The sequence below is a fragment of the Alternaria hordeiaustralica genome, assembly GCF_023758085.1.
Source record: "Alternaria hordeiaustralica strain BMP 2776 chromosome Unknown scaffold_17, whole genome shotgun sequence".
Taxonomy (NCBI): Eukaryota; Fungi; Ascomycota; class Dothideomycetes; order Pleosporales; family Pleosporaceae; genus Alternaria; species Alternaria hordeiaustralica.
The window spans coordinates 648279-672854 of record NW_026056789.1 but is presented as its reverse complement, the minus strand read 5'-3'; the positions used below and the strand labels follow the sequence as shown (position 1 = coordinate 672854).

Genomic DNA, 24576 nt, shown 5'->3' with positions numbered 1-24576 from the left:
ACGTATTACCGTATGGGAAGGAATGCATGTCGAGTATGCTTAAGATTGACATCAGTCAGATGGGAATGTTAGGGATTGTTAGGATTGTCCGGGCTAATGCAGGCACAGTGCCTGGGATAGGTGAGGGATGGGTGAAGGGGCAGGGGTCAGCGTGATGCGGCAGGCAGTCATCAGCCTGCACAAGCCATGGCAGGCAGGCGCTTTTTCATGAGCCTGGGCTGGGAGGTGCCCAAGTTGCGCCGGACGAGGCGGACGTGTCGTGTCGTGTACAAGAAGAAGGAAGCACCCTCGCTCTTTCCTTTCGTGGTGACGCCTCTCCTGCTGCTGCATGCGACAAAGTTAATTCCATGGCCCGTTTCTGTCTCTGCTATTGCCAAACCCGCCGTGTGAGACGTTGACACCAACACTGCGACACTGACCACGGCGACCACGACACGACGACGTCCTGCCATAACAGTACAGCGCACTCATCCACCACACCTGATTCCCCGCTGTCTGCTCCTTCTTCCCTAACAGTACAGCACCCACGGCAAACTTCGCCTTGTCGGCAGGCAATGCTGCAGTGAGCATGGACCACTTGCCCTTGGGACCCCTAAGGAATTCACCACCACCCAGCACCGCCCGTTCACCACCGGCACGACGACGACTCCACGCCCGCCCTCCGCTGCTTACCCGCCGCCTGCTGCGTCGCCAGTGCCTGCCCGCTGGTCGCTGACCAACCGCATCTTCAACCTCAACCTGCGCGCGCTGTACCAGGGCCCGCCGCGCCAGCCCGCCTCGCGTCTCTGGAACCCCGTCAACTCGTCGCCGCGCACCCTCCAGATCCAGAACCCGCCGCCTGCGCCTGCGCCCCAGGCCCTGCCCCCGCGCCGCGACGACCACTACCCCAATCTCCCCATTGAGCGCGACTTTGAGACGCAAGCCAGGGAGGACGGCCGCGACGAGTACCCGCTGCTCTCGCTTCCCGAGCGCCGCCTGAGTCGCCAGAGCCCTGCGCCGAGCTCTCTCGCCGTCCAACGTTCCACGGGCGAGGACAGCATCAGCGATCGCACCAGCATCGCCCTTCCGCGTGATCGCAGGAGCCAGCCGCCCACCCAGCCGCCTACGCCAGGCCTCGTCATGGCCTCTGCCGCCAATCCCAGGGACAGTGTCTCGCCCGCGCCCCATGCCGACAAAGACATCGAAGCCGGCCGCAACCACCAGCCCGCCGGCCTGTCGCGCGTCTCCCTGCCCGGCTCTGGACGCACCTCGCTGCACTCGAGACGATCAGGGTCTGCAGCTGACGACGACGCCGACGCCGTGTCCGAGTTTCCCTGGGGCCCTTCGCATCCCTGCTTTCCCCATCCCAACCCGCATGTGCCACTCGACTCCGAGCTGTACAACACGACGCGCATTATCCGCATAAAGCGCGACTGGATGATGAAGGGCGACCTGGCCCCGACGTTTGCCAATCTCTACCCCGAGATCCTGGACCCCCTCGTAACCGAAGACGACTTCCGCATACTCATCAAGAAGATTAATGATACCCTCGTCGACGCCTTTGACCCATTCACCTTCCGCGCCTGCCTCGACACCGTCCTCGGCATCGCGACCTTCTGGCTCTGGGAAGACGCGGGCTTCACCGGCGTAAAAAAGCAACTCGCCGACCTCGAGCGCTGGATCGAAGACTGGAACCGCGACATTGGGTCCAAAGAAGCAGTCCGCATAATCCCACTACGGCGGACTGGATACCTGACAGTGCGTATACCAAAACACGATGAGTAAAAACACGTTTAACTAACTTTCCATAGCTTGACGTCCAAATACCAGATCCCCATCTCGGCCCTGACACAGGCACACGGCCGCACACGCAAGAAGATAATCACCCCACCGACGCTTCACACCAGCAGCAGCACGAGCAATACCTACCATACCCCATTACGCCTACCCTACAGGTTAATTCGCAACCTACCATCATCGAGGCGCAGTCATAATACCATACCACCATACGTACAACGCAACACAAAGACATACGAGGAGAGAACACAGTTCAAAAGCCAAAAAGGAACGATTCACGCGGTTTAGCGGCATTTCGACATCATTGCATTGGTCGTTTGAGGAGTTTTGTTCCCGTCTTGGGGGGTTTCTGGCTTGCTTGCTTGATTGGGTGGGAGTGGCATTCCGGTGCCCTTTCTTTTTTCTACTTTTCTTGTTGTAAGAGCTGTCACGACCTACTACACAATATCTGCGGCGACGCACAACCCTCACATACAAAGTCATAATGTTTCTTTTTTCTATCTCATCGCATCGCATCTCGGGTCTTTGTCATGGTCGTTGAGATCCTGTTTGTTTTTTGCGCGATCGTTTTCTTCCGAATTTCTTTCCGATACCCTGCTGCGAGATGCGCTGTCGTCGTCGGTACGCGGTCTTTTGTTTGTTTGTTCGGTTTGGTCGGGCAGTGTAGGTGTGTGGCTAGACGGACCGGACTGGGCTGGACTGGGCCATGTGCTATAGAGTGTGGCGCGTGTATGTACTATATTTATTATTACCATTCCATCTATTCACGTCACACTATCCTTCTGTTGAGACCTACTCGGCGGTATTACAAATGCCTGAGGGCTGACGGCTTTTCCGTCTTGGTGTTGTTGCAAGGAACAACTGACTCGACATCTCGCTTCAGCCTTGCGACTGACAATGGTCCTGCATAAACGCCCTTCATCTCGGTAATGCCGTCATGGTCTCAATATGGACATGTTGAAAGTTTGTGAGAGTCGTGACAAACCCAAAGTTCGGGAGGGAAACGCGTCATACGAGTGAAACGCATAGACGGCCAGGATGCTGTCATGCAAAGCAGGCCAGGGTTGAGTGGGAGGGCAATCCGAAGTTTTCCCTTGGACGGAGGAAAGAGCTGATTTATCTGTGCTGTATCAAAAATGGGTGATGGAAGAAGACAAGAATGAGAGAAACTAGGTGGATGAGCGAAAGGAACAGGATGGTCTGAAGGGAGACTGGTAATTTACATCTTTACAACGGGCTTGTTGTATCACAGGAGAAAGGGCGAAGTCGAGCGGGACTGAATGGCTCACGCAAGTTGGCTTCGTTATTTACTGCTCTGGTATCTGCCCATCATCACATCCCAACCGATCATCAGATACACTCTCTTTTCCTTAGACCTGGGATGCATTCACTTCCTAACCATCCCCGGCCTAACATGTAAACTCGTACTCTTCCTTATCCTCTCACTCACACTCTCACTCGCCGCCTCTACGCCAGTGAGACTACCCTCCTCGCTCTTACTTTCCTCACGAACGGAACTCATTCGACGCGTTGTGTCGGCACTTGAGCGGCGGCTGTGGGTGCTGCGTGGATTGGCGATGGGGTTAGAGAGGATGTTCGAAACGTGATGGTCCGGGTTTGTGGATAAGTAGGAAGAAGAGGAGATTGAGCGGCGGCGGGGTGGAGGTAATGTGTCGGTGTTGGAGGTGGTGGGATAAGGGAGTGAGGTAGGTGGGGTGAGGACGTTACGTGTAACGACACGCCTATTCAATGTCAGTTGTCAGTTCCCAATCGACCAGTCAAACAAACACCACACACCACCTCCCCATCCAAATTCCCCGCACTCACCGATTCGCAGGCAACCTAAAACATGGATGCCAGCCTACTCTCTCCCTCCCGTCATCCCTCACCCCATCCTCATCCCTCTCCCCTTCCCTCCCTCCATCCTCCCCATCTCCAGGCCCAACAACCCAGTACCAAACCGCCCACTGCCCCTCCTCCCTCATCTCCCCCACCGTCTTCCTCACCCCATCATAAACTTTTGGATAAAACGATCGTGGGATAGATCTGTTGGCGTTGAGAGCGCTGGCGGGCAACATGGCGGGGACGGCGGCGTGGGAGAGGTAGTGCTATGTTGTGTTGAATATTGTTTCTGTTGTTGAAAGGGCGGGATCCATCATCAAGGTTTCTTCGCAAAATTGGAGAGTGGAGAATGGAGGGTCGTTCGAGTAACGTGTGGAAGAGAAGTGCGTCGTTTTGCGTAGTGGAGATTTTGATGGCAGAGGGGATTTGGAAGCGTGGGCGTATTAGCGACTGGTAAGAGGTACGTGTACCAACAGATGGGAGTGAGCTGTTAATTAGAGAAAACGTCTGTTGGTTGGACACGTAAGGCAAGGCAAGGCAAGGCAACCGGTCTTTCGCAGTGACTGGGGAAGTGAAAACGGAGAAACCTTCTCTTTGATGATGAAAGACAGGACCTACGGGTCTGAACGTTGTGGATTATTCCTTCCGAGTCTATCGTTCGATTTATAGTGCTGTATGTAGGCAATCTACCAGACGCTATGTGACAATTGACTTACACGTAGGAGGCAGTGGAAGCTTCTAAAACGCAATACCAGTCGTCCACCACGTATCACCACGATGCCAGCGTACGAGCTGTCCGCCCCAGCACCACCACCCATCTCTTGCATCAGGCCCAAATCCCAGTCCGCGGAACAGAGAGACAGGAATAGGTTCGAAGAGCCAAACGCCCGCTTGAGCAAAGTCGTCGCAAAGAAGATGAGCCGTGTAATAAAACCACACATGAACGTACACGAACGTCCATCCCCGCTTCAGCCAACCAGGTAGATTCCTCTCCAGCCCAGTCCCCCTCGCAGCCTGCGTCACCCCAGCTTCAACAAAAATGCCCACAGCCTGCAGCAAGAAAAACGCCATGGGCCCCCTCACCGGCCTCGTCTCCCCAGTCGCAGTATAACTCCCACTGCCATGCACAACGCCACTCAGAAAAAACGCCACAAAAAGCTGCAACGCCTTCGCGCCCACGCCCCTCTTATCCAAGCCCACCATCTCAATAACCTTCCGACTAGGTTCCTGGAACGCAAACCGAAAAGTCTGATGCCACCAACTGCCCCACCAGCCCGCGAGCCCTTTATCCAAGACCACGCTGTACGGCGCCCACGTCTCAGGATACATCCAGGGTTCTGCGCGGGCGCCGAGGAGAGAGGGGGAGAGGAGGCCGCTGAAGAAGAGGGGGCCGAGGGCGAAGATGGTTTGCAGGGCGTATTTTACGGCGAGCATGCTGAGGAGGAGGTGGTACGTGTGTGTTGATACGGCGCTGTTTGTGAGCCAGGAGGGGAGGTGCGGCGGTGGTGGTGCTCTGTCTGTCAAGCCCCAGAAATAGGGATCCCACATCATTGTTGTTTTTAGGAGGTCGAGGACTAGGTAGCCTTTGAGGAGGCGCCAGGTGTTTTGCTGGAGGAGGAGACGCCGGTTTGTGAATTGTGCTACTTGGCCCGCGTGGGTTTTGTAGGTGTGCTTTGGGACGGTGGATTGGGAGTTGGCGTCGAGTTGGATCTGGATGGGTTTGGGGGGTGGGGGCAGGGCGGTGGTACGCCAGTTCCAGCCCATGCCCCGGAAGTTGCAGAATATATCCAGTACCCAGTCTAAGCGCTCGATGAAGGGGCGGACGGGGTAGGGCTGCCATGCGTATTGGCCGTGGCGGTCTCGTGGCCCGGAGGTGCTGTTGACGAGGTCGTCTTCTAGGGTCTGGTTCTTGATATCTTCTTTGGCCTCTGCACCTCCATCGTGTTGTGTCTTCTCTTTCCGCTGGTCTGAATCTGACCCGAACACACCTCCGGTCCTTTCAATCCTCATGAAATCTGTCTGTGCATCGTTGCACACTATAATCGCGCCAACCCATGCTATGCTCCATGCGTTGACCAGGCCGATACCCAAAGCTGGTGCTACCGCCCTCGCCTTTGTGTATAAGTTGCTGTAAGTTGCAAATCCGGCAATCCATGCAAATGCCAAGTATCGTCCTTTCTCGAGCCACGGCCGATGCTGATGCGGGATGAGAAGGTATATGATAACAAAAAGTGCACCAAGCGTCCCCCATGGATACAAGAATGGTTGGTATTCCCCAGATGCGATAGCTTTATCGTATTGAGCGTGGTAGTGATCTAATAAGTCGTGATGCGAGCGCGGCCAAGGATCCTCGGATTTGAACAACATGCTTCCAAGACGGAACGAGAAGCGATACAGAAGTAAGAAAAGAACAACATAGGAAAGAAAGCAACAAGACTAAGCACTAGAAACCACAAAACAAACCAGCGTGGCGCGAAAGCTCATGGCCTTTCAGATGACGCACTGCATCTTGCGTTCGCTAGCTGACGCGCTAGGCCTGAAGAGCAATGGCGCTGGGCTGCGGGCGCTGCAACACCAAACCTTTACCATCGTGATATTGCCGGACTGCAGCCCGCCACAAAGTGCGATTACCGTTCATCCTCACCCCAGTCCCTCTCTATCCGAGTGCGAAGAGTGCGCAGTAACCGTCAAGATGGTGAATATTACGGAGAAGATCAAAGAGTGGGATAGCGCCGAAGTTTTGATGTGGCCTTGCGCTAACGCCCCGCCAGGATTGAGGATGAGATGAGGAGGACGCAGAGTGAGTAGAACAGTGCTTTTTGATGGTATTTGCGCTAACGAGATGCAGAGAATAAGGCTACGGGTATGTACATGCGGATTTGATTGCATCGATACTGGATGCACTGTGTATCACGTGCTGACACTCAAGTGTAGAATATCATCTTGGTCTACTGAAAGGGTACACTATCTATACTCCTATATATATAGTCTCTCTATGCTAATAACGCTACAGAAAACTTGCCCGTCTCCGCGCACAACTCCTCGAACCCGCTGCAGGTGCAGGCAGCGGCGGAGGACAAGGATTCGATGTATCGAAATCCGGAGATGCGCGTATTGCACTCGTTGGCTTCCCCTCGGTAGGAAAGTCGACCTTCCTCTCCAGAGTCACAAAGACAAAATCAGAAGCCGCATCCTACGCCTTCACCACGCTTACGGCGATTCCTGGTGTGCTTGAGTATGGTGGTGCTGAGATTCAGGTCTTGGATTTACCGGGTATTATTGAGGGTGCTGCGGAGGGCAAGGGACGAGGAAGACAAGTCATTAGTGCTGCGAAGACGAGTGATCTTGTCTGTATGATTCTTGATGCTACGAAGAAGGCGGAACAGAGGCGATTGCTGGAAGCCGAGTTGGAAGCTGTGGGTATCAGGTTGAACCGCGAGCCACCGTAAGCTCACTTCAATATTTCCCCTTACGTCAGAATCTCATCGACAACAGGAACATCTATCTCAAGCCCAAGAAGGCTGGCGGCATGAAGATCAACTTCCAGGTCCCGCCCAAACATCTCGACGAGAAGATGGTCTACAACATTCTCAAAGACTACAAGATGCTCAACTGCGAAGTCCTCGTCCGAGATGAAAACGCAACAGTCGACGACTTCATCGACGTCATTATGAAGGACCACAGGAAATACATCAAGTGTCTCTACGTGTACAACAAGATCGATAGCATCGGTCTCCCGCACTTGGACGAATTAGCACGCGAGCCACACACCGTCGTCATGAGCTGTGAGCTCGATCTCGGTATTCAAGACGTCGTGGACAGGTGTTGGGAAGAGTTGAGGTTGATCAGGGTGTACACAAAGAGGAAGGGCAACGACCCAGATTTCTCAGAGGCGCTCATTGTACGACACGGAAGCACGATCGAAGATGTTTGCGACCAAGTTCATCGGACGCTGAAGGAGACATTCAAGCATGCGCTGGTTTGGGGCGCGAGTGCCAGGCACGTGCCGCAGAAGGTGGGCTTAGGGCATGTAGTGGCCGATGAGGACGTTGTCAGCATTGTGGCAAAGTGATTGTGTTGTCGAGGCCTGGTATAGAATAGAGACGAATGAGCATCAGCTGTATACGACTCACAAGAGGGTCTGCCGAGACCGCCTAGACTCAAATCTTCCATACCACCAATAAATGATTCTCACTACCAGTCAAGACAATGCACGCCACAAAACGCGCAATCACGGTTTGTAAGCGCAAGAGTGGCGTGTCAACCGTGCTGTCACCGTCCGAGCATGTTCCGAGGATCGGATGAGAAGATCTGATAAGGGGCAGCGTCTGTAGGGCTGTCAGTCCACTTTCGGAACCAGCGGATGCGTCGATTCCGGCGCGCGAGATTGTGATGCGTAGTCACGTGAGCCTCTCTAGTCGGCCGTCTTGACGCTTGATTGGCACAACGTCGACGGTTGAGGAACCAAAGCAGTTAACATGGACCCTGGCGACATTTCCCTCAGGGACGCTTGTACTCGGGGCGCCGAAAAACTTATCGCCGATAAATGGCAGCGTTGCCGTTATGACTACCTACTTGAACGAGAGCATTCGCCTCCCCACATTCGTTTATACTCTATCCTAGATACTCTGCTCTTTTTGCATTGCTCTTATTGCCGGTCTCTTGTTGTGACGTGTACTTGCATTGTGTGCGCTCGTTGGTCCTCAAACATCACGAATCGCAGGCCTTCCGTACCTGAATCCGCCGATCGCCGAGGCGTCTCCTCGCCCCAGCCGAATAGCCATGGACGTCGTCCTCGAACTAGCAGACACCTTTCTCTTCGACCCTCTCTACGCAACCCTCCTTCCCGCTTCCACACCCTCTTTCGTCGGCAATGCAACGATCTCGAGCATTAGAGAGGAGCCCACGGGCTTTGCTCTTCCGCACGCGACCTGGCAGTACGAGCCCTCGACGCAATTCTTCTCCGTCGAGCCCTCCAAGTATGCCTACATGAGCCAATGGACACGCGACGACTGGCGGCGACAGGCCGTGTCCTTGTACCTCATCACATGGTATGCGCTGCCCCAGCCTTTTACGTAGTTCTCCTCTAACAACCCTCCAGGCTCTTTGGTGTCCTCGTATACTATGTCTTCGCCGGCGCCTCGTACTTCCTCGTCTTCGACAAGTCCACCTTCAACCACCCGCGATACCTCAAGAACCAGATCAAGCTCGAGATGAAGCAGGCCAACATCGCCTTCCCCATCATGGCCATCTTCACCGTACCGTGGTTTCTGCTGGAAGTGCGCGGCTACTCCAAGCTATACGACACCGTAGACCAAGGCCCAGGACTCTGGTACAACTACCTGCAGTTCCCGCTCTTCTTCCTCTTCACCGACTCGGCCATCTACTGGATCCACCGCGGTCTGCACCACCCCCGCGTCTACAAGCACGTCCACAAGCCGCACCACAAGTGGATCATGCCCACGCCCTTCGCCTCGCACGCGTTCCACCCTGCCGACGGCTACGCCCAGGGCCTTCCCTACCACATCTTCCCCTTCATATTCCCGCTTTCGAAATTCGCATACGTCTTCCTCTTCGTCTTCGTCAACATCTGGACCGTCCTCATCCATGACGGCGAATACGCGCACAACTCGCCTATCATCAACGGTGCTGCTTGCCATACCATGCACCACCTATACTTCAACTACAACTACGGTCAATACACAACGCTCTGGGACCGTCTTGGTGGAAGCTACAGGAAGCCCAACGACGAGCTCTTCCAGAAGGAACTCAAGATGTGCCAAAGCGAGTGGAAGAAGCAAGCTGAGGCCGTCGATAAGATGGTCGAGGAAGTTGAGGGTGACGAGAACGATCGCACATATGCTTCTGAGACGAAGAAGCTGCGCTAGACGTTCTTCCCGGCTGCGTAATACTGCAGATGGGTTGAATTTGAGACGCCGTTACGATATGGGTGGGGTTAAGGTGTATACATGCTTGTGCGATTGCAGGCCGATCGTCATCAGTTACCTCTTTCTGCGTGTACATACCATTCTTTGCGTTCGCTGCATCAAAAGTTTGAGTATAGCAGTCTCGCTTTGCAGAGCAAAGTCCTTATTTGTAATATCGTAGAACTTAGGGAGAAAGAGTCGCCTCTTGGAAGATTAATAGTAATATCGTCGACATGCAGCTTTCAGGCCCGCTGATCTGAGTTACTCGTAGTAGTGTGCTTATAAACACAGTTCGTCTTTGACATGTTGGTAAGCTTGACCCCTCGTTGTAGGAAGCGGGGTATGCATCTCAGCACTTGGCTGTGCTCAGCACGCCCTACGAGTACATTTGTGTGGGTCGTGTATAGGGTCTGATAGTACGCTGACTCTGTTTATCCCTGGAGTGATATATAGTCTGTCAAGATATTACGTTGTAGAGGGACATCCTCCAGGCGCCGGTTGTGTGGAATTTGGATACAAAGCATTATCAACTTATCGAATCCAAGAAAGAGATACAAGAAACGATATCATATCACTAAACTGTCAGTACAAATACATATCATCCCTATCCAACATACCTACACATACTAACACCCCCTCCAGCTCGAGCATTCTCACACCCCTCTCTCAACCCCTACAACCCAAACCCCCCTCCCCCATGATCCACATAACAACCGTCCACGCCGAAGGCGAAATCGGCGACGTAATAACCTCCGGCATCCCGGACCCAGTCCACCTCCCTTCCATGTACGCCAAACTCCAATACTTCCTCCACAACGCAGACCACTACCGGCAACGCCTCATGCAAGAGCCGCTCGGCCGCGTCTCACAATGCATGAACCTGCTCTTATCCCCCTGCGACCCCTCCGCCGACGCCGGTTTCCTCATTCTGGAGAGCGACGAGTATGCACCTATGAGCGGGAGCAATACCATTTGCGTTACCACCGTGTTATTGGAAAGTGGGATGCTGGAGATGGAAGAGCCGGTTAGTAGTGTGGTGTTGGATACGGCGGCGGGGGTTGTGAGGGTGAGGGCAGAGTGTGAAGCGGGGAAGGTGAGGAGTGTGGAGTTTGATAATGTTCCTGCTTTCGTGCAGGAGTTGGGGCTTAAAGTTGATGTAGAGGGTTTGGGCGTTGTAGAGGTGGATGTTGCGTGGGGTGGCATGTATTTCGTGCTTGTGGATGTAGGCAAATTGGGGCTGGGGATTGGGGTGGAGAATAGGCATGGGAGGCGGCTTGTGGAATTGGGGCAGAGGATTTTCAAAAGGGTCAAGCAGGTTTATGAACCTGTTCATCCGGCGAATGAGCAGATTAGGGGGGTTAGTGCGATTGAGTTTACGGGGCCGGTGGTCAAGGAGGAAGATGGCAGTTTGGCAAGTGTTAATACGGTGGTGGTGAGTCCGGGAAGGTTCGATAGGAGTCCGTGTGGGACGGGGACTTCGGCGAGGATGGCGGTGTTGCATGCGAAGGGGTTGTTGGGGGTTGGGCAGAGGTTTACCCATAAGAGTATTGTGGGGACACAGTTTCAGTGTAGTATTTTGGGTACGACAAAAGTTGGGGATCACGAGGCGGTTCTACCGAGAGTCAAAGGGAGGGCGTGGATTACAGGGTACAGGCAGGTTTTGGTGGATAGTGGGGATCCTTTTCCAGTGGGGTTTAGGGTTGGGGACGTTTGGGGGATGGAGGAGTGAGAGGTTGATAGAATAATGGAGATGTGAGTAGATGATGAGTGGCACTGATGGGCAGATGTAAAGATAGATGTAGGGAAGTAGATGATAGTGTGAGCATCTATATACCTGAATATCGATGGTATTAAATATGAGTACTATCGTTCCATTTCTAGTGAGCGTGGGAGAAGGGAAGCAATGGATGCACCTACAGTGTTTCTCTCCCAATGAGGTGGCGACAGTGCTAGAGAGTAACACGTAGCCAACTAGTTTCAAGTTTACTATTCGCAGGCGGAGGAGAGATATGACTAGAGTCTTCACAGTCCATATTTTAACAATATGTATACAGTGATTCTCGGCCTATATGGCATTGCAGAGTCGCATATAGCGATGAACCTTTGTTACGAATGGACTGCATTCAAGCATATGCGCCTCAGTAAAAGGAAAACCTCTCCCGCCTACATCTCAAGAAACTGAATGTGCTCCTCACCCAATTCTGTCATGATCATGCGCCCGGGGAAGCCGACCCCCAGCCCCGTTCCGTAACAGGCAGATTTGTCAAGCGCTAGCATATCTAGGTACACTTCGGATCTTCGGGCCATCTTGAAGCCCTCCGCGGATTCTGAAGACACGAGAAGCAGCAACAGTCGGCCATCTCCCAAAAATCGCGGGGCATCCTCTTCTCTCCCACAACCACCCACCCCTCAACGAAAGCTGCATCAGCGTCACAAGCCTCGCGCACGCAAAACCAGCGGTGAGAAAGGACCAACACTTCGCCATGTGCCTCGCAATTCCGTTGCCCAGTCTTTTCCCAGGATGCCCTCGCTAACATGTACCAACGTTGAGAAACGGGACCGAGGCGAGAGGATGCGAAAAAGCAATTCTCACCCACACCTCCACACACCAACTTCCTGATTCGGACTGGGGACACCCCCGCCACACCACAAACTCGCCTTTCTCACCGCTGTGTGGATCAATGTACTGCGAGGCTAGAATTTAGGTTACCGGATGTGCCGTTACATGGGTGGTCATCGAGCTGAGCCAAGGGCTGGTTTGGTGGGTTGGGGGGTTTGATTGGGATATACGTTTTGCGGGGTGAATTGCTGTGGCGAAGTGTACCTAGATAGCTGAGAGCGCCCCCCGGTTTCTCGCTAGCAGTTACGGGTACCATGGGAATGCGCGTCTTATGACAGCTACCAATGCCGCGGGACTGTCGTTGAGAGGGGAAGATTGAAGGTATTAGCGTTGACAATTCTTCTCATCGAATGATCACATAGTACGTGTTCTGCCAGTTTATTGGAGCGCGTGGATATACCCCGGTACCATGGCGGTACATGGCGAGATCATCATGAAGTCCTTCGTTGTGCATCGGTGTCACCGATGAGATACGTGTCTCTTGTTGGTTTACTCTGCTTCACGTATCTCGGTTCAGGGTTGAAGTTTACTCGCATTAGTTAAACCTTAACGATATGCTTGAGGAATGGAGTCGTGTGGCGCACGGTCTCGCCTTGGACGTACATGATGGTAAACGGTGCACCCGCTGTAGCTTGTCGGATTTGGCTTAGCATATGGTATGGAGCGGCTGATGCATCGCATACCTTGATACATGTACATTGTAAGGTATCATAGTAAGAGGATACTCGCCCTGTTGCATGCATGTACAGATACATGCGCGGTGTCATCATCATCATGTACACTACGGCTGGTATGGCATTAAATGGATCTGCTGGCTTCTTGCCCCAATAGTCGTGTTATCTTGATTGACGGAAAGCTAGGAGATATCCCGGTTACGGGTCGGCCTATGCTGAGCCCGGGCTGCAGTGAGTCTTCCTATGCTTAGCTGTACGCTATGCTGCTTTGCGACGACCGTATTGCTGTGAAACTACTGTTTCTCGTGACGGATGTTCATGTCGTGCTGTATGTGATGCAGTGCCATTTCTACCACCACCATCAGAGCATTGTTGCAGTGCTAATGACGCTGCTGTACTTTTCGTATACTGAAATACGAATGGTAGTGCAGACATGCCACTAAAGCGACCCTTGATAATTGGTACATTGGTTAGATTTGGGGGCGTAGTGCTATAGAGTGGCTCTCTGAGGTTGGTAGCTAGCCACATACTCGATGTTTACTATTCGACCCGAGCGCTGCAATACGACTGAGAATATGTGCAACCAGATTTTCCAACGTTGGAGACGTTATGTAGAGTGCTTCTAAAGCCTGTTGTGGAAATGTGGCAGAAGCATTGATCGACGGAAGTTGGTCACCCGCTCTGAAACCTGGAAATGAAGCTGCACAAACGATATCAGCCACCGAGGAGACGAATATTGATTCTTCCAGATGCATCTCAATCATATTCCAGCCATGTTCCTGGAAGCCGATGGTATTGCCTGAGCACAGTCGTGAACGAGGTAGCGAGGGATGAGCCCCGTAGAGCACATCATTCGCTTGGAAGTGCGGTAAGTTTTACTGAGTACACGATATGCTGTGAACAGACCGCATAATTCGGAAAAGGTTTCGGCAAACTCGCTATGATTGCAGATGTAGTCAATGATTTGACGGCTCTGAAGGTTGACACTCAGGCGTGGTCGGTGCTCACTGACAGGTTTGACGGCTACGCCTTGGGCGACTGACACTCCTGTTCTGCAAGATTCCCTCAATCTGGTACGAGACGTTGAACATCATATTGTCACGCGCGCTGGACTGATCAGCTGATCTTCGTCCTCCATATTGGTCTCACAGCCACTCAAACCCCACGCTTATGATACCTACGTTCTCGCCAAGTCCGACGTCGCCTCTCATTGTTCCTCAGCTGGAGTAATACAACTCTGCATCCAGCCCATCCAAGGCCCGTCCCGACCGGCCTCCTGCATCGAATGCAGGTCGAGCTAGAAGGAACACGACACCCTGGCTCCATTATTCCCAGAAGTCCGTTGTCTGCATGCGCATGCTCTTTCGGAAAGCTGCTGCGAGCATATGCACACGTTTTCATATGCAGACAGGGCGCCCTGGCTCCCGAGATTCTCATCTTTTACTCGCACCCGAACGGTCCATTAGAGCACAATAGCAAGCGCTGTACGACTGCGCTTATTTTTGCTACATGGAATCGGAATTGCAGGGAGGCTGAACCGGGTTTGCGGGAGGCGTTCCCTATATGGCAGTATTGAAGACAAATCGGCTCGGGAGTGGCAATAGCCATAGACGAAAAAACAAGACGTACGAGAATGGCATCGGCATGCCGAACAGTCGGGATAGTCCACCGAACATGAGGTGGACAAATGGCCATCTACCATGCAGGGGAAGATGCATACAGACAGACATGTCCGAGACCACGCTTTCTCTGTGAAAGTATGGAGAGCCGAGGGCCGGGGGTGAAGCGCCCATGACACTGTGTAACCTAGAAGAATGGATGTGGTTGCAGGATGCATTGGAACCCATGGTCGAGCTGTCCTCGTATTGTGACTGAGATGCCGCAGGTTTGTGAGCTAGGTACAAGAACCCGACCAATGGTAGAGCAGGTGTTCGTATGTATGGCGGTCTCGAAGAGGACGTGTTCCACTCTATCCGCCTGTCAAGTCTTCATTTCGCCTAAGCACCAGCAATCTGACAGGATACAGGTGGAGGTTACTTACCTGTCAAAGTGAGACATGCATCAAGACAATACGAGCAGTTACGTACCAACAGAGATGAAGGCGTGGTATCTGAGGTTGATGCACCATGGGGCGCGTGTCGCGTACTCACGGCGAGTACCACATCCGCCGCCCGGCTTTCCCATTTTCTTCGATGGCTCCGCGTTTAAGGTTCAAGTGCTGTGACGAGTATGCAGACGAAGTCTTCCGCCACCATACAAGCCCTGCATCTGCTCTGAGAATTCTCCGAAGAGCACCGCAGAACGATATTGCAGGCGGCACTTGCGATTCGATGCAGGATGAAAGGCTGCCCAATTTAGCGAGCTGGTTTATGCCGTGTAACTTTGCGTATGTTTCAGACCACACGTTCGCAGCGCGTGAGTGGGGATACACAGTCATGTGTCTGGGGACGGGTACACACATTGCATATGCAATGTCCCAAGAAAGATCTCAGGGTAGAATGTGTGGATTAGATCTTGCAGTGCTGGGATCGGGATGTATGATGATGAAAGTGGTCGGCTCCGCGGATGCCGTCATGATGGAGCGGACCTGTAATGGTGTTTTCCTGTCGTCCAAGGCATTCTGTGTGCTTGCTGTACGGAGCATGCATCTATGGCCTCTCATTAGCCATTCGTCTCGCCGTGGCGACCAATGTGCAGCGTTCTGGCCGGGAATGCGACGTATGTTTGAGTTTCCGTCAGGCCCACCGACGAGTTTTGCAAAGCCGCGTCAATTTTGGAAGCTGCCTGACCCGCTTGAATTCGCGTTCGTGTTCTCAAGACCTCTCTTTCGCATAGATTTAACCGTAGTACGCACGACTCAGATGCCTGGACACTGAGACAGGCCAGCTCATCAACAAGACATAGAGTTTGCCAAAGTCGGCGAGAGCTACATCGACTGACTCGAATTACCATGTTCAGGTACTCCATGGGTAACAAAAGAGGGTCCCGGTGAGACGGTAAGCTGCTTCCGGAAGATTTCAACCGAGCGAGGCAGGGGGTGCGAGCTGAGGACCGGCATCTTGACGAGAGCAGCGGGAGTGCCCCTCGGCCCTCGCAGGGGCTTCCGCGGTCCTGGTCCAGACAGCAATGCGCGCTGGAAGCGGCCTTTGCGGTCATCTGCGAACGCGGGCCAACGTCAAAAAACAACCACAGTGACATAGGTAGAGAACCAAGACCGTGCGAATTGCACACGTTGTACCACGTGTCGAGATGAGGACGTTGAGAGAGTGGAGGCGAGAGGGTCAAGTTGGAGGTTGGGCGCGAGGCAGCGAGTTGTGCGCTAGCAGTGACATAGCCGCTGGCAAGCACGACCTTGCTGCTGTCGAGACGTCGACCAACAGTTTGCCCTCCCCACGCTTCGTAGACGTACCCTCAAGTTTCTGACCTTGCAAGCAGCCGCATTGATTTGAAACGCATCCTTGAGCCCAATCAGTTCCATCACGCCATGTTCCGTCCATCGAGAATCGATGCCTCGGTTTCTTGAGGCCCCGGGGTGATAGGCATCCCACCCCACGGCCGGTTCCAACTCCCACTCCAATCCACATCAGCATCGCACCCCTATCCATGTGCTCGCCCAATGCGACGAACTTTCCTATCATGACGCCTCACCAAGGCAAGCCCAATTTTCGCGCAGTGTTGGCGGGCCTACGTCATGGCATCTTGAATTCTGGACCTGCGTAGACACACGGATCGACAATTAGGAGAGTGAAGATCGTACCCGATTTGCGGATATAACCCCACACTCGGATTCAGGTGTCAAGTGTCCGTAGCCAGGCAGCGCGTGTAAGTGAGGCTTCGGGCATTTCAAGCTTAGTCGCACCGTATTTAACGTCATTTGCGACTCAAGACGGCGAAGTTACGTACCCTGATCGTTCCAGACAATGGCCAATATCATTTGCCTTCGTGAAAGAGTCTGAGGGCGCCTTGGAATTCGGCGCATGGCAGCCCAAAGATGGTGCTATTGGTCGCTTAGCGATCCGTCCTACATCCTCTTCAGAACGCCTGCATACATATGGCTTTGGAAACCTGGTCTGCGATCTGGGGGCGGCGGAAGCGCGGGATGTACATCTCTTGACCTGCCCAATTGCGCTTTATCCTCCCACTGTTGAGCCGCGGAGAAGCTCTGCGCAAGATGCGATTGGTCGGTAGGGTTGCTATCAGCCTCGCTGAGGACATGGAGAGGTGGTCGGTTTTGCGACGAGGAGACTGACTGGAAAATTGGGCCAGAAAAACTGTTCATGAATCTTGAGTGTATCACTGCGGTCCACTATGGGGCCTTTGGTCTTGTGCAAGCTTGCAAGTGCTGCGCGGCGCATTACCTTAGGCAGCTTGCAACCCACTTACTCGCGCCAGTGCGTAGTTTGTCGGCAATCGGCGGCAGTGAGCCGTAGCTCAGAAACGTCAGTTCCTGTCATGAACTCTATAGGCATGGACAGCCCAGCTAAAATTTAAGGTGCGTTTGGGCGTGTAGCTAATGCAATTACACCACCCGCATGTCAAGCTACTGAGCCTTCAGGCGCAAATCTAAGCGAAGGTTGTTGCAAGCAGAACTGCGGTGAATGGGTTGGGCAGTCGCCTTGCATGTTGCATGACCAGCGGGCCAGTCGCACACCATCCAGCCGTTCAACAGCAGTTGAGCGGTGAGTCATGTTGCACCACGCTACATTTTGTTCTTGTTTGAGGGAAACCGAAAAAGATAATGGTGGTTGGGTAGATAATTGTTCTTTATGTCATGATGCTATTCTATTCGTACAATAATGCGCGCCGGGGTATGGCAACGACAGTGAAAACCTTTTGCGACCGATTGACAAACAAGCGTACATGAAATGAGGATACATGAGGTGCTAAACGCCAAACATGATGGACATACATGAAAATGCATAACAGACATTACTGATGTCGCGTGACTATACCATGACGCCTGTGTAAACGAAGAAGATGAAAGAGAAGATGCGAATGTACCCTTCGCTGCGCTAGCTTGGGTACCTATCACCCGTGACCCCGATGCCCGCAAGGTTTCAGCGCCGATATCCAAGAACTCCCACTAATTCGACCGAAGTTTTCTGAAGTGTTCAAGCGTGATCAGTACATCATCCGCTCTGGGAAGACCTTGTCGTCGTAGCCATTGCCTTGGGGCTGATGGTATCCGTTGTGCATCGGTGCACTGAAGTCGTATGCGCTGTCTGCCCTCTGGATTGGAATGGTGTCAGACGACATCGAAGAGCAGCGGCTGCTACGATCGCTGCTGTGTTGGTGGAAAGAGCTGGCGTAGCCTCGAGACATGGAAGCCATTGGCATGGAGGCGTAGGAGGAAGGGTAGGAGGAAGCAGATGCTGACATGGCGGAGATGCGCCTGTCCTTGCCACGACCTTTGATGCCCTTGTTGGAATTCTTGTAGAGCGACGCAAAGTACTCCCAAAGCTCCTTGTCCTCCTGAGAGACGTAATCCCCTGGGTTGATGGTCGCAAACTTGGTGGTGAGGTATCTAAGGGTAGCGGCGTGGAACTTGTTTTGATGCGACTAGAGTCGGTCAGTGATGTTGTAGAGGCACATGATGCGTTGGACTAACCTTGAGGTTGCCTAGTTGGGTGAACTGCTTGCCGCAGTCGTCGAGTTTGCAGCTGAAAGGCTTGATCTGTTGGTGGACGATCTTGTGCGCGCGCACATTTCCTCGTTGAGCAAATGTCTTGCCACAGATGTCGCAGCTGTACGGTCGCTCTCCAGTGTGTCGCCTCTCGTGTGTCTTGAGGTTACCAAGTTGCGAGAAAGATTGACCACAGCCAGGTGCTTTGCAAGGAAATGGCTTGTCGCCAGTGTGGGCGCGAATGTGGATCTCAAGATGTGTCTTTTGGTAAAAGCTCTTGTTGCAGTTGGGAACGGTGCATTGATAACGCTTCCTTGGCTTCTGAGCAGTCTTCACTACGTCGTCCTGTTTCGTGGTTAGCGAGGTCGGCTTAGGTGTCTCAAAGGAAGACCACATACCTTCTGCTCTGGTTCTTGGGGCGGGTTTGTCTGTTTCGCCTGGATAGCCCTCATGAGAGTGTCCACATCCGTGGCGAAGTTCACTCCACTGCCTTCAGTAGGCTCTGAGGTTGATCGCTTGCAGTCGGATGTGAATGACTGATCAGCGTACATGTGGCTATGGCCTGAATGCGCTGGCGATGTACCCTCAGACTTGACGTTGTGGTTGAAAACGTGTCGGACATCTGGCAGGGTGGGAAGCGCCTGGACATCATGGGAGGAAGCGTATGAAACGGGATGGGGCATCGCGGGCGGGTAGTATGAAGGCTGCTGCATGTTGTATGCGTTTACTGAGCTGGGGTCGTATGCGAATGCTCCTGCTTGGTATGGGACCGAGGTAGGGAGGGCGTTGCTTTGGTAGAGGGGCATGCTGATGTCCATGTGGTTTGATGTGGGTTGGTAATCGCGAGAGACGGGAGCGTTGGTGACATTCCTGGACTGGTCGTAGGGAGGCATGATGTTGGTGAGATGCATGTTGGGGATATGCATAGATTGTTCCCGTCGATCTTGCCAGATTCCAATGTTATGAGATGCAACTACAGTAGCCATTGTAGATAAGAAGGCTGATGCCACGGGATGGGCAGATGGGATGCAAGTGCGGGCTGGGCCGAGAGTTGTCGGGAATAGGTCTATCAAGTGTAGAAGAAGACAAAGTGGTGGAGATAGAGGATCAGATGACGTGGGAGTGTTGTGGACTTGCTCGATCGATCTGACTGTGGTATGGGGGAGCGTTTGGGGCTTTACATATGAATGGGCCAACTCGATATACTACGACTCTGAGCATCCCGCGAAGCAAGGATGGCGTTTGTTGTGGATCAAGCCGAAGGGACTAGGGTTAGGAGCGAGCATGGTTGCAAGAAGGACAAGGAATATCGCTCTCGCATGCAGCCAAGAATTACTGGGGTGGTGGTTTAGTGGAAGGCTAGCCAGCAGAGAATGATGGATGTACGGGGCACAGCAGCCGACCAGGATGCAGTCTCAAGGCGGAACCGGGGTATGGGCCCCAGGTGTGAACGGACGCATGGCTTCGCCGTCTCATGTGCAGTGTGGGGGTTCCATAGGACAGGACACTCAAGCCACACCCCATCGGGCGATACATTGATGACCACCGACAGTCAACCGTGCGGGCCACCCAAGAAGTCAATGTTGAGACTCTGTCAACGTGAAGGGTCAATTGTGAACCTCTGCTTCGACGGCCCGTGGTGGATGACGCGGAATTCAGGACTCATCATGCAACATGCATGACTTCAAAATGACCAAATGAGGCGGATAGCCCTTTGCGCAATTGCTTGACGAGGTACGAGTTCTCGTCTGGGCCAGGCCGGAATCCCAGTGAGGATCCTCGCATGCGGGCTTATCGTGGCTGGCAATTTCTTGGGTCGTCGGCGTAGTGTGAAGCGCGACTCCTTGTCTTCCGTACCTACACACGTGGGTGCAGATACGCGCTATTGCGTCCGATAATCGACGGCGGCGTGGCGGACGACGCTTCTTCCCGGGGCGTTGACGGGCCATGATGAAGCCCTCTCGCCAATCATCGGTGTTTCCACACACTCTCATTACCTCCACCTACGAATGGAACGTCTCAAACCCGAAGTGCCTTAGGTAATAAATGGCGGCGCCCGGACGCAGCACTGGTTAGATTTTGACGTGCCCTAGTCTGTATGGGAGACCCAGCTTGTCATCGGGGAAGCAGACGGGTATGCCGCCCCACTTCGGCTTTGTTTCAAGGCTTATGAGGTCGACCATGGTGGTGGTCGGAGCTGAAAACAGTCGCAATTGCGGTGCAGATGTGGTTGTCGACTTCGATGGTGTTTTTTATGATCGACGCGCTGGAATAGCATCACGGTTCTCACAGGGTCTCCGCCGGCGAAGGAGCGGAGAGCTCAAGGTCACGTGTGTCGCATGCTAAGCCAAACTCGGCACTAGCCCCCGAATAACTGCTCACGCGATTACGGCAATCTTGCAGTAAGACATTCATCCCACTCGACCGGTTACTTGGAACCTTCCCAAACTATTGGGTCCCTTCATCTTGTATCCTCTCCGCTACATTGCTCCGTCCTCAATCTTGCCAAAGGTACCCATAATCCCGCCTACCTAGGCAGGTGTATATTTGCTATTGACGCCCCTGCCTTACGGGCGATCACATTTATTGTTACCCGCCACAGCCTGTGGCCCAACAATGAGTTCAGGACTCTCGTGGCGTCCCGGTCGCCGACGTCTCTAGAGTGACGCTATGTACTACTAATGTACGGCACGCGCTTCCCGATGTATGCACAGTCTCTATTGCGCCATTAGACCTGCCACCAACGGCTTTTAGTACTACGATCTCTTATACCCCAAGCCAAAACGCCATCTTTGAATTTTAACTTCAAACGACGCGCCCGGATCTTTAAGCGGGTCAGGTTTCCCGTATCGACCAGACTAATATGTCTGATCTAAGATAGCCCGATTGACGACCGTTTTCTCTCGATGTATTTGAAATCACCAGCCAGTGCTGATACGAGATCAAACAGCTGCAGGGGCATCAGATCGTGTTCTTGATCTACATGCTAAGCAGCGGCGTAGGCGACTACGGGATTTCAACATACCGAGATGGCATGGCCGCCCTTCCGTCCCTCCGCTCCTCCTTAACAGCACTGGCCAGCTGTCAGTTGGTTCCTTTCAGGGTATCCCTACTGTGCAAGCAGAGCTGAATGCTGGATGGCAGCGGTCGGCCTGTACCTCTCCTAGACAAGCGCAGTAATCTTCCATCCCTCGGACTTGGTGATCGACCCCAGATAGGTTGACATTAAGATGCAACCAATCTGTGTGGCATATGTCTGTGCATGGGTGTAGCAATCGCGTTGCATGTCTTCACCGGATCACCCGCGCGGGCCCTTACGGCATTTCGACTAGAGCGCGATGGCTTCAACCTCGCATACTGGGACAGAAAGATCCGAAGGCCAGGGTTTCGTTGAGCCGCGTGGCTCGAGAGTGACTGTCCGTCCTTGGGTTAAAGCGCTTGGTGCTGGTCAGTGAGCTTTGGAGGGGTTGCAATACTAAGAAGTTCTTCTTCCGAAATCGTGGACCTGCAGTAGCCTCAAACAAGTGCTGGACACCATCATGGGACAGCAAATCTCGCTCTTTCATCTCCAAACGATGACGGACCACCATTGAGTGCTCCAGTGCAAGAACACATGCGTTTACCGAGACGTGTAAGGAGCATGCAATCTCTGTCTTTCTTCGAGCGGCTTCTGTAAGAATACGAGATACGGCCAAGAACCCAATCTTTTGCCCACGAGCAACAAGCCGAACCACTTATTCTTCAATCGTCGCCATATATATCTCAAGGCAACCTATCATTCGCGCTACCCATCCGCGGTCGGCTCGTCGATACTTTGATGACAGACGTTGGCTATGCGGACGGCAGCGGCGGCGGCGCACGGAACCAGCGGCAGCAATCCGCGGTCCTTGTTCGGTGATACTGGGCTGTGATCGCCGTATAATCGTCTGTCTGTGTTAGTGTCCGCTTCACGAGAGGTCAAATCCTTAGTGAAGCGAGTGGTTCGTCTGAACCTTATGCTAGCCAAATGACGGCATGTATGCGCGTGTCGCTAACCGAGCACAGATCCTGGGTCCGCGGGCCAAAGACGCACAGTTCGTCCTGTCAGACCCACCTTGGTTAGGCGTACAGGTCAGCCGCGAATGTCAATAACCAAACGGATAGGCCCGATCGCTTCCCCGGGGCCGCTGATGTGTTTCATCAACCATGTTCCCTGCCATCGCCATCAGATCGTGTTCAACATCGCCGTACAGTTACAGCTCTCTGTACAATCCCCTGAATGCTTCCACATGGCTTGGTACTCGCGTAGCTACACCGCATTGTATGCGAGTGTGGGAGACACCACCCTCCACGAAATCCAGGGCTCACTGTTGATCACATCTTGAGAGGCCCCCAAGCTGCCGCTTAACGGTGTGCCTAGCTCACAGACTACTCCTTCGAAACCTTGATCGTTAACAGACCGACAAGCATCGCTACCGGCGCTTCACCCTTAAGCTGCCCTTCAGTCTCATTGTCCCGGTACCAGCCGTAGGCGGAAGGCACTTTGGCAGTCTGCTGAGTACCACTCATTGGATCATCTTGGATGAAATCTTCGCGGTTCATCTTAGACAGCCGTTCTACGTTAGCATTCTGCTTCGGCATGTACCATGCGGTGTTCAAATAGGCTGATCTCATACAACTACTCATTGGTACTCCAATCACCGTTCAATCTAGACAATCTGCGACATTGCGGCACTCTCCCTTGAAGCAATGCCAACGATGCACTTGAGCTTGACCGCCAGACATCTCAAAGTTGTTGACTGGGTGCTACTGCACTTTACAATCTTGGAGACCGGTCAAAACCTCAAACCCCATGTGCAGTAGTCGCAATCATGTTGCAGCATTGTGTGCTTGACCAACACTCACCGCAAGTACCAAGGCATGTCTGGCAGGGGAACGAGGCGTAGGATGCTCGTAAAACAGCAGCGGCTAATAGCGATGGCAAGGCGCATGCCAAACTCGGTAGTACCATCCAGCAATGCCGATGCAATGCAGGCGCCAAAGCTAACCATGGAGAGGCACATAAGCCGGTCTGATATACACCGACAGCGATTGAATCCTATGTACCGTTAGCAGTGAATATCCTGCTCTTGGGCCCTCAACATGTTACATCACGCTGCGATACCTGGAATAACCCGGCAGAAACCCTTCACCGTAGGGAACTGCCACCGGCATACCTTTGCTTCGAGCACTCACACCTCTCACGCAGATCTGCTGTATCTCGCCACTCTGATCGCCTTCCAGAAGACATCGATCTTGGTGATCAAACACACTATATCTCAGTGGCGTCGCCTTCAGATCGTGCATCGCTCGCCTTCTGAGACAAGTGAGATGGCAAGCGATTGCAAAGTGTCGCCAACTCAACACCAACCTCTTCGCGGAATCTCGAAATAGCGGTAAATCGGTCTAGAAGAGTCTGGTACGCTACAAGCTTACGTGCATCCGAAGATGGTAGCGCAATGATGCTTAACGTCGGATGTTTTCAGTAACCTAGTGGACGATCACTACGTACAAGTTGCATATCATTACATGGTGTCATCTTGTCTCTCGGCAAACCTTGGGTAATGCTGCATAGTAAGCGCAGCATCTCAAGAAGCTCAATCTCCAGCCACGATGTGATGGTATGTAGTGGTGTGAAGCTCGAGTCAGTTTCCCTGCCCGTTCGTATCGGAGTCTTCATCAGATCTGATGCGCCTTCTTCGCCCCTGCGCCCGCGAAGGGGAATCTGCATTTAGAACCATGCACTGATGCATCACCGACTACACGCTAATTAGCTTGGCGTGAAAGGCCGGATCCTGAGGGTATAATCGGAAAGCGATGATGACACTATGGAATTGGACCGACAAGGGGGCGCATGAACTTCCAGGATCGCTTGATTGAAACTAACTCGTTTTATCGCGACCTGCAGGATCTGAAAACCCGATAGCGATGTACCTGAGCGTTCCGCAACAGCGGGTCGATGAAATGGCGTCAGCGAGCGATCGAGTCGTGTCTGTGGACATGAGATGTCATGTCTGAACCATGGAGCTGCTGCTGTGGCTGCTGCCGCGGCTGACCACTTGTAATTATTCTGAAATCCGCCAGCTGCAAGATAGG

General features: G+C 53.2%; 5 protein-coding genes across 5 annotated transcripts; 3 read left to right on the top strand and 2 right to left on the bottom strand.

Annotated features, from left to right (window-relative positions):
* Window positions 1-186: 186 nt before the first annotated feature.
* J4E84_007735 (uncharacterized protein) lies at window positions 187-1764 on the top strand (the record flags this gene model as incomplete). The annotated part of the gene is made up of 2 exons (XM_049390315.1): window positions 187-386; window positions 564-1764. 2 exons carry the CDS (start codon window positions 187-189, stop codon window positions 1762-1764), a joined length of 1401 nt encoding a protein of 466 aa, XP_049242168.1.
* Window positions 1765-4356: 2592 nt separating this feature from the next.
* On the bottom strand, window positions 4357-5674 carry J4E84_007734 (uncharacterized protein; the record flags this gene model as incomplete). Its single annotated transcript, XM_049390314.1, has 2 exons — window positions 4357-5633; window positions 5671-5674. The coding sequence occupies 2 exons, from the start codon at window positions 5672-5674 to the stop codon at window positions 4357-4359; spliced, it is 1281 nt and encodes a 426-aa protein (XP_049242167.1).
* Window positions 5675-6855: 1181 nt separating this feature from the next.
* On the top strand, window positions 6856-7690 carry J4E84_007733 (uncharacterized protein; the record flags this gene model as incomplete). The annotated part of the gene is made up of 2 exons (XM_049390313.1): window positions 6856-6861; window positions 7097-7690. 2 exons carry the CDS (start codon window positions 6856-6858, stop codon window positions 7688-7690), a joined length of 600 nt encoding a protein of 199 aa, XP_049242166.1.
* Window positions 7691-8400: 710 nt separating this feature from the next.
* ERG3 (c-5 sterol desaturase) lies at window positions 8401-9506 on the top strand (the record flags this gene model as incomplete). Its single annotated transcript, XM_049390312.1, has 2 exons — window positions 8401-8669; window positions 8720-9506. 2 exons carry the CDS (start codon window positions 8401-8403, stop codon window positions 9504-9506), a joined length of 1056 nt encoding a protein of 351 aa, XP_049242165.1.
* An 8454-nt stretch (window positions 9507-17960) lies between these two features.
* J4E84_007731 (uncharacterized protein) lies at window positions 17961-19355 on the bottom strand (the record flags this gene model as incomplete). Its single annotated transcript, XM_049390311.1, has 3 exons — window positions 17961-18398; window positions 18448-18807; window positions 18861-19355. 3 exons carry the CDS (start codon window positions 19353-19355, stop codon window positions 17961-17963), a joined length of 1293 nt encoding a protein of 430 aa, XP_049242164.1.
* Window positions 19356-24576: the final 5221 nt, after the last annotated feature.